The sequence below is a fragment of the Propithecus coquereli genome, unplaced genomic scaffold, assembly GCF_000956105.1.
Source record: "Propithecus coquereli isolate 6110/MARCELLA unplaced genomic scaffold, Pcoq_1.0 Scaffold228, whole genome shotgun sequence".
Lineage (NCBI taxonomy): Eukaryota > Metazoa > Chordata > Mammalia > Primates > Indriidae > Propithecus > Propithecus coquereli.
Genome location: NW_012147819.1, coordinates 1,299,074 through 1,308,374, shown reverse-complemented (window position 1 = coordinate 1,308,374; position 9,301 = coordinate 1,299,074). Strand labels below are relative to the sequence as shown.

At 44.6% G+C, this 9,301-nt stretch overlaps 1 protein-coding gene across 1 annotated transcript in view; it reads right to left on the bottom strand.

The window, feature by feature from the left end:
- Positions 1–9,301, bottom strand: part of TRIM2 (tripartite motif containing 2) — a 142,784-nt gene that overhangs the window by 26,263 nt on the left and 107,220 nt on the right. The window contains exons 4-6 of the mRNA XM_012645265.1: positions 5,984–6,135; positions 4,668–4,848; positions 3,163–3,886 (exon numbers count right to left, since the gene is read on the bottom strand). Coding sequence (XP_012500719.1) covers positions 3,163–3,886; positions 4,668–4,848; positions 5,984–6,135 — 1,057 coding nt within the window. The remainder of the gene's footprint in view (positions 1–3,162; positions 3,887–4,667; positions 4,849–5,983; positions 6,136–9,301) is intronic.

The window sequence follows — 9,301 nt, the reverse complement described above, 5'->3', positions numbered from 1 at the left end:
AATATATTATATACTTGAAAATTGATGAGAGTAGATTTTAAGTGTCCTCACCACAAAAAAAAGTATGAGGTAATGCATATGCTAACCTGATTTAGCCATTCCACAAAGTATATACATATATAAAAAATATTGTATACCATAAATATATACAATTTTTACTTGTCAATTACAAAAAAAAAAAATAAAGAGAGAGAGAGAGAAATAGGCCAGTAACCCGTGCTTTTCTTTCTGCTCCTACATGCCTGAGGTGTATGGCATCGGCCTCAGTTAGAGGCTGAGGTATGCCCCTCCTCCCCATTCATATATTGAAGCACCAACTCCCAGCACTTCAGAATGGAACTGTATTTGAAGAAGAGGTGATGAAGTTAAAATGAGGTTGTTAAGGCGGGGCCCTAATCTAATATGATTAGTGTCTTTGTAAGAAGAGGAAGAGGAAGAGGAAGAGACACCAAGGGTGCCAGCCACAGAGGAATGACCATGTGAGGACAAAGCAGCAAGAGGGCAGCCATCTGCAAGCCAAGGGCAGAGGCCTCTGAAGAAACCAACCTTTCTAGCACCTTGACCTTGGAATTCTCACTCTAAAACAGTTCCAGTCTTTTAGAACTGCGAGAAAATAAATGTCTGTTATTTAAGCCATCAAGACTATAAGTATTTTGTTATAGCAGTCTTAGCGAACTAAGACAGCATCTTTACTTCATTGATAAACTCAGACATTGACCGGGCTCGGTGGCTCACGCCTGTAATCCTAGCACTCTGGGAGGTGGAGGCAGGAGAATTGCTTGAGGTCAGGAGTTTGAGATCAGCCTGAGCAAGAGCGAGACCTATCTCTATGAAAATAGAAAAATTAACTGGCCGTGGTGGCGTGTGCCTGTAGTCCCAGCTACTCAGGAGGCTGGGGCAGGAGAATTACTTGAGCCCAGGAGTTGGAGGTTGCTGTGAGCTACACTGATGCCACAGTACTCTAGCCCAGGTGAGAGAGAAACACTCTGTCTAAAAAACAAACAAACAAACAAACAAACTCAGACATCATGCTGCATGCCAGGCACGGCTCTGAGTTCTTTACAAATGTTTAAACATTTAAACACCCTCCACTAGTGTCAGTGAGTCACTATAGCTCCATTTCTCAATGGGTAGGAGGGGAGAAGAGTTTATCCCCTCCCCTCTGGGGTGGGAGGTAGGGACTCAAAACCAACATAGTTGTGGGGGAAATACCCCTATGAGACATGCCTCTTTCCTTAGGTGGGTGTCAGAGGTGGAGATGGTAATGATTAGTAACAACAACATAGCAGAATCTTAGCTGCCATTAATTGAGTACTTATTGTACATAGGCAAGTGCCAGGCATATTACAAGAATTCTCTCTCATTTCATCCCCACAGCAACCTTAAGATTTAGGTAATATTTTTCATTCTCTTTGTTTTACAGAGGAGAAAACACGGTTCAGAAAGGGCAAGCCAATGCCCAGCTGGCGAGAAGAATCAGGATTCAGACCTAGATCTGACCAATTCACATCTAAGCCTTTTGCCACTCTGCACACTGCCTAGGGAAGACAACAGGGGTCTTGGCTGGGGGTGTGGGGTGAGCGCTTGAATGGGAGAAGGAGTTTAGTCTTAATGCAGGAGATCGATGGGGAGCAGCAAGTGAAATTTTTTGAAAAGAAAAGGTAGTAGGGAGAATCTAAGAGTCCTAACAATTACACATGCCAAAACAATAGCTCTCATTTACTTAGCTCCTCCTGCATGTGCGGCATTAAACTCAGAACTTAGAGCTTAGTTCTAAGAAGCAGATATTTTTGCATTTTCCTTGTATGGACTTGGAAATTGAAGTTCAGGGAAGCAGAAAGATCTGCCCAAGGCTCAAGTAAGTAGTGGAACCGGAGTGACAGAGCTGGGAGGCTCCCAATTCTGCACCTGCCCCAGCTTGTCTACTCTGCTTTGGGGTGTAGCAACAATCTCTGTACTTACACTGCACATACGGCCAGCGAATGTATGAGGACCTCCATACTCTGAACAGACAAGTTACATATCGCACCACAGTCTTTACCAAGATTCAGTCTGAACTATTAACATAGAACAGCTTTGTCCAAGAATTTTCCGAGAAGCCTTAGTTTCCCAAGTTGCTCCATGGAAAAAAGTTCTATGGTCAGAAAAGTTTGGAAGTGCTGCCTGTTATCCCTCTCCCGCCTCAGAGGCTTATAGTGCACATTAGTGGATTCTAAAGGTCCTGAGAAGCTCTGCAGTAAAAAATCTGTTTCCTTCACTTAGCCAATTTATTGGAGCTACAGACTTGTTTTTCTATACGTGGCAGTTAACATGCTATGCCTCACCCTTTCAGAGACACTGCAATGTAAGACTGAAGAGGGAGAAAGAGAAGCATGCTGGAACTATTTTCTGAAACCAACTAAAATGCAGACTGTTTTCCCCTTAAGAATTATCCAGCACTTTGTTGTTTACATTTAGTTTGCTTTCTACTGAGAACATAGGCAGTTTTTAAAAAAGAGAGAGACAGGGACAATAAATCAAGAGGGAAGGGCTCTGTGCATTTCCAACTCTCTTGGCTCATTCTGCACCTCTTTTGCTTCCACCCCAGACCCGCCCCAACCTCGTTTTCTTCTCCAAGTTTCCACCCAACTTCCCCTCGCTGGGGCTGCTCTCCAGCTGCGTACAGCTGAAGGTGATGGCAACTTGCAAGGCGCCACCGCCCCCCACCCCACTGCAATGCAGAAGCAGTGACAGGGAGACCCCAGGTGCAGCTGGAGCTGGCAGATTTCAGGAAAAAACGTCTTACCTGAGGGATAAGGTGCTCTCTACCTGTGGGTTAGCCAGCACTCCAAAGACACTGGGGGGTGCGGGGAGATTGCCAATATTTCCATTAAAATTTCCAGATTAATGTGTGATTTTTCTATATCTCTTTTGCTTATTTCCAGTTTGTGAATTTCTACAATGCAGCGTGTTAAAAAGGAGAAGGAGGAGCGGGAGGAGGAGGAGGAAATGGCATCTGTGGAGAAGGAGGCTATATAAACCGACCTAATAAAGTATATCGAATTTTATATCCATATGTCTCCCAACGCCTTCGGGCAGAAGTTCCGCGCTGCAAGGTTCCCACGTGCAGTGACACCTCCCCCGGTCACCCCTTCGCCAGGGCCGCGCTCGGGCTGTCCTTACCCACTCGAAAGATCAGATCGTCCTCGATGGGGTTCTCTTTTCGCTTCCCGGTGCTGTACATGCTCGCGGGTCTTTTCACGGCTTTCTGCTTCACGTGGCCGCTGCCCGGGGACTTGACGCGCCGCTTCACGCCCTCGGTGGTGGGAGACACGTCGGCCGAGCGGATCACCTTCAGCTTGAACGGGCTGCCCCGGATGTGCTGGTCGTAGAGCCTCAGGGACAGCGTGAAGTCCCCTTCCTTCTGGACGGTGTACAGAAACTCGTAGGTGCCGTTCTTGTTGTCCAGGATCTCCCCGTCCGCCACGCTGCCGTCGGGCGTGCTCAGCTCGGCGGTGAGGTAGGCGTTGCCGGTTTTGCACAGCTCGCCGTCCTTGTCCTTGGTTGTTATGGTGACGGACATGGGCTGCCCGATGATGGTCTGCCGCAGCCCCTCGCCCGTGGCCACCGTCTCCGAGGCCACCGCGTTGGTGGTTAAAATCGTCCCCAGGTTGTGGATGGACTTCTTCAGCCCCTCGGTTTCCACGATGAAGTCCAGCTGGTCGTTCTCCCGCGGGTGCAGGGGGAAGTCTTGGTCGGCCAGCTCGTTCAGCTTCTCACTCATCTGCTTCTTCACCAGCAGCACCTCGGTCTCCGTGCCGTGGTTGAGGGCCTGCGCCGTGAAGTTGCTGCAGCTCTTGATGCTCTCCTGCCCCTGGAGCAGAGTGTCCAGCTGCGACTGCAGGACCTGTGGGAAACCGCGGCCTGTGAGCGCTTCCTTCCGACAGGGCGCGAGCTCGGCCCTGGGACGAGTCCTGCCTCCACCTGCCCGCGCAGGCAAGTGGTATTTCAGCTCACCCGGGGAACCCAGTTCTAATGCAAAATCCTAAACTGCATTCCCGAGTTTCCCCTTCCGCCCCGCCTGCTCTCTCCCACACATGTATTTCTTCGGTCATGTGCTTTGGATCGGGACAAACAGAAACGTCATGTATTTCTTGGGTCATGTGTTTTGGATAGAGACAAACCGAAACGTCACTACAACTGCTGGCAAACGAATTGCTATGCCTGACATCTGAAATATTCATTATTCTCTACCTTTCCCTAATGTCCAAAGCTCCATCGACACTACCTAAAGGAACAGAAACTAAACGAATAAAAACTCTCCACACCTGACTGGCCTAAGATTTTCATCCCCGGGGTTTTGAGAATGCAGAGTTAAACAAAGGCTGCAGTCAGTGTTCATTTGGAAGTTGACTAACAGGTTGGTGTAGCTCAGAGAGCAATTAAGAGACTATTTCATATTATAATTGAGGAAGGGAAACAATCCAGTTTAACCCTAAATCCTCATAGTATTAATTCAACCTTGCCTTTTGTAAAATTATGAACTGGTACTTAAGGTCACAGGATCATAGAGTTTTGCTGAAAACAAGAAAGAAAAAGATAGCTGGCTATTCCATTAAGTGAAAAATAGTTTACTATACAATGGTGACACCTAAAGATCCATTTCTGGAGGATAACTGGAGTCTTACTTTGTGTTTGAGGCCATAGTTGACTTCTAGTTCCATAAGCAGCACACTCTTGCGCACATTTAAAGTCTTCTGGAGCTCATCGAAGGTGGAATGGATGTCATCCACGATGCTGGCCTTTTGGTTGGTTAACTGATGAATGATTTCCGAGATGAACTGAAGAGCAGAATCTATTTCTGGGAGCCTGGGGGGACAGTCGTTACAGATGATTATTTAACCTCAACCCGCAAATATTCCAAAATCTATCCAAACACCATATTTTGTCAAAAAAAATTTTTTTTCTATGCCTTTCATCATCTTTAAAAAGAGTAACAACCAAAGAACAGAATGAATAAGACATGAAATAATTATTTTTTTTGAAAGAAGAGAGTTTGAGGGTCTACATCTATTTCAAACTCTCTTCAATCATCTAATTTGAATAATTGATGGCACAAAGACTTGAAGCTCTCTGAAAGGCCATGCTGGCCAGGTAATTCTTTGTTGCAGGGGGCTGTCCAGTGCACTGGAGGATGTTTAACAGCATCTTGTCCTCCACCAGATGCCAATAGCACCCCAGCACACCATTGTGACACCAAAAATGTCTGCAGGCATTGCCAGATGTCCCCTAAGGGGCATAATCGCCCATGCTTGAGAACCACTACTTTGGATGTATAGCTATAACATTTTCCCCAGCCACATAAAAAACTTTTCCAAACTCAAAGTTTCCTGGAAACTTCTCCTATGTTTCCAAGTTATTTTAATTAGTATAGAATAACCACTGTTCTCACTACAGCTATTGGTGAAGAGATTTGTCTGCTTTTCAGCTGGCTGTCTGTTTCCTGTCTTTGGTCTTTCTCATGCACCACACTGCTACTCTGTTCCTTCATTTCCAGGCCAAAGAAGGAGCCTAGAAGCAGAAAAACATGAGGAAAATTGACCAATTGCTGCTCAAGACTGTTTTGCAGGGCTCAAAAGGAAAGGAGGCGATCACAGCCGACACAGTGGGCCTGTGAGTCAGGAATAGCAGCTAACGAAGGCTCTTCAGGCATGAATTCTCTTTGAGTGTACTTTAATTCATTGACTCATACTAAGGTACTAAAACAAAAATGCTACCACTTGTAACATAAGGAGGTTGGAATTTTACCAAGGGGCAGTGATGAACAACTTTCATCACTCACTAGCTATGATGACAGACCCATAATCAAAGGAGAATGTATTCATGACACACAGCCTGACACCTCAAGGGTAACATGAACCTACTATTGCACTAAGGCAAGAGACCACGAGGCCAGGCCTTGTGCACAGGCAGCCAGTGGGGACCTGGGGGAGGGGTGCCGCACCTTTTGTTGACGGCATCCAACTGGACCTGGAGCGAGGCTTTGTGCTGCTCCACCACGTCCTTGAGCGGGACGGTGGGGTGCTCTGCGTGCTCCCCCTCAGTGCACTCCCGACACATGGCGGTCTCACAGGACTGGCAGTAAAATTCCATCACCTGCAGGTAACACAAGAAAAGTTCCTGGTTCTGGGCCACAGGTTGAGTGCTTACTCTGCACTAAGCACTTTCCTTGCATTCTCTCATTCAATCTCATGGCCACCCCAGGATGTCAGCATTATTGTGCCCAGCTTCACAGGAGAAAAGGAAGGATAAATTTTTACATGACAGGTCAAACAGGTGGAGCGGACCCCAAAGTGCTACCAAGACCATAAAACCAGTTTTTTGGTGGTCACCCCCTAAGGCAGAACCATGTAGGGCTATGGTTCTCAGGACTTTTTGGTCTCAGGACACCTTTATACTCTTTATAAGTTATTGAGGACTCCAAAAGAGCCATGTGCATGTGGATTATATCTACAGATATTTGCCACATTAAAAATTGGAACTGAAAAAATGTTTAAAGTATTTATTGATTTATTAAAAGCAATAATAGGGCCAGGCACAGTGGTTCATGCCTGTAATCCTAGCACTCTGGGAGGCTGAGGTGGGAGGATCACTTGAGTTCAGGCGTTTGAGACCAGCCTGATCAAGAGCAAGAGCGAGACCCCATCTCTACTAAAAATAAAAAAAAAATTAGCCGGGCATGGTGGCTAGAACCTGTAGCTACTCGGGAGGCTGAGGCAGGAGGATTGCTTGAGCCCAGCAGTTGGAGGTTGCAGTGAGCTATGATCATGCCACTGTAGTCTAGCCCTGGTAACAGTGAGACTCTGTCTCAAAAAAAAAAAGGCAATAATAGGCCCATTAAAAGTTGATGCGAATAATGTAATTTATGAAAAATAAATACATTTTGCAAAACAAGAAAATTTGTTAGAAGAATGGCATTGTTGTCCATTTTTGTAAACCTCTGCAGTGTCTGGCTTAACAGAAGACAGCTGGATTCTTGTATCTGCTTCTGCATTCAATTTGTTGTGATAGCACACATCATATAGGCTCTAGAAAATTCCATCGTACACTCTTGAGAGAATGAGAATGAAAAAGGCAAATAATGTCTTCCTATGATTATGAATACAGGCTTGACATTGTGGACTCCCTGAAAGGATCTTAGGATACACAAGGGTTCCCGGACCACATTTTGAGGACTGCTACTGTTTGGATAAGAGACAAGCTGGACTAAGCAGTTTGCATCCTGGCCCCACCCTTATTTAGCTGAATGACCTTGGGCAAGTTATTCAATGTCACTGTGTCTCAATTTCTGCCACTGTCAAAAGGAGACAGTAATAGTAACCTAATTTCACAGGGCTGCTATGAGGCTCAAGCAGGTTAGCACTCACAAAGAACTCAGATGACACCTGGCACTCCCACATAGTAAGTTCTTAGTAAGTAGTAGCTGCTCTGATGATGATGATAATGATGACTTCATCTGCTTACCTAAAAATAAAACCACCTCATCCCGATTATGATGAACTCTCAGTAACAACATAACATAAAGCCAGAAAATTAACTTCTTTGTAAAGGCATTCCCCTATTCTCTTGGCTGGAAGTAACGTCTTCCAATTTTGAATTTCCGAAGCACTTTTCTTGACATATAACACACACACAGAAAAGGGCATAAATCCTAATGCAGCTTGTTGGATTTTCACAAGGTGAATGCACCCACCAAAGCACTTTTATGTATACACCATTTATAAAATATTTACAAGATTTTAAGTTCCTGAGCACAGGAACTCTCCCACTCAGAGCCTAGATAATACCATGCACTTAGCAGGTATTAATAACATTGCTGAGTGAATGAATGAGAGGAGGTTTAGTCATGACTTGGGTGGCAAGTGTAAGGGCAACCGAAAGGACACCTCCTTCCTCACTAAGACGCTATTTTACGTACTGCTTCTGGGGCTGATTCTCCTAGGAAAAAAGCACTCAGTTCACTGATACTACATGTGTTTTGGAAACAATCTTTTCTGGTGAACCAGATTCCGATAAAAGTCTCTCAAACCATCTCCAAGATAATTTAAAATTTCATATGGCATCGTGGTTTGAAGTAGGCACATAGTAAGTCAGGGGTTTGAAAAAACAGTTTTACTTTTGTCATATAAAGATTTAATTCCGTGTACTTTACTCCTCTGCTGACCTTTCAGGAATAGGCTTGAAACATCAATTGGGAGTTTCCTTTATCCGTCCTCTGCTCAAAAACATTTCTCTACACATTCCATTACATTTGCACAATTTGATGCAATCCAGCAGAAAGCTCAGCATATAGAAGCTGTCCAATAATTATCTGCCAAAAGACTACATGAGCTAAGGGATCTCTCCAGTGAGTCAGTGCCCTCCGAGGGAGGGCTACTTTGGGTTGCATTTGGGCATTTTACCGCATTGCTTGCCCTCATGTTTTCAATAATTAGAATGATCTAAAACTATATTCAGTACCATATTAAAATTTTCCTATCATGCAGTTTTTATAAATCATTTTTGGAAAAGTAAATAGTTGGTAACAATATATAAGCCCCATATCACAAATATTTACTCATTATTTGCAAAAATGCTTAATCCAAGATGTTTCCTGTTTTTCAAAGGGTTGGTGGAAGAGAAGATAACAGAGCATTCTTCACTAAATTCTGAGATTTCCTTTAGAAAAACTTCATCCCCGGGGATCTGTGAAACATAATTCCTCTGAAGGGTGAGGTTCTTTGTTACTCTGGCCTCAGCCAAAGGTGGTTCGCTTTTACCAGAACATTTTATTTCTATACTATATATAACTAGATTAGTATTTAATAATATTTCATCTTCACTGTCAGTGCTTATGAAGTCCCTTTAAAGAAGGCTATCATTGCCAGTCATATGTAGCAGAGGAGAGACCAAAAACAGAATGTGAAAAGACTTCGTCCCTCAGGTTATTCAGGGCATTGGGGCTAATGTAAGTGTCTGGACTGGGGGAATATGCCACATTACTGTGCTTATTCAGTCCACTTGCACACTTCCCAAGTCAATTAAGGCTGGGACTCAGTTTCCACACCCTCCTTGGAAGAAGGGAGCATGGCCTTATGTCTGGAATGGGTCTAGACCAAAGGCAAATTTTATGTGGGAATCAGTGTCCATGTTGTATTTAGAAGTCACAAATACTAGGCCATATTACTTGCATTTTCTGGTCTAAGTTCCCCAGCAGAGTGAGGAGTGAGATGACAAAGGATACTCATTGGGGCCAGGTGAAGTGGTTCATGCCTATAATCCT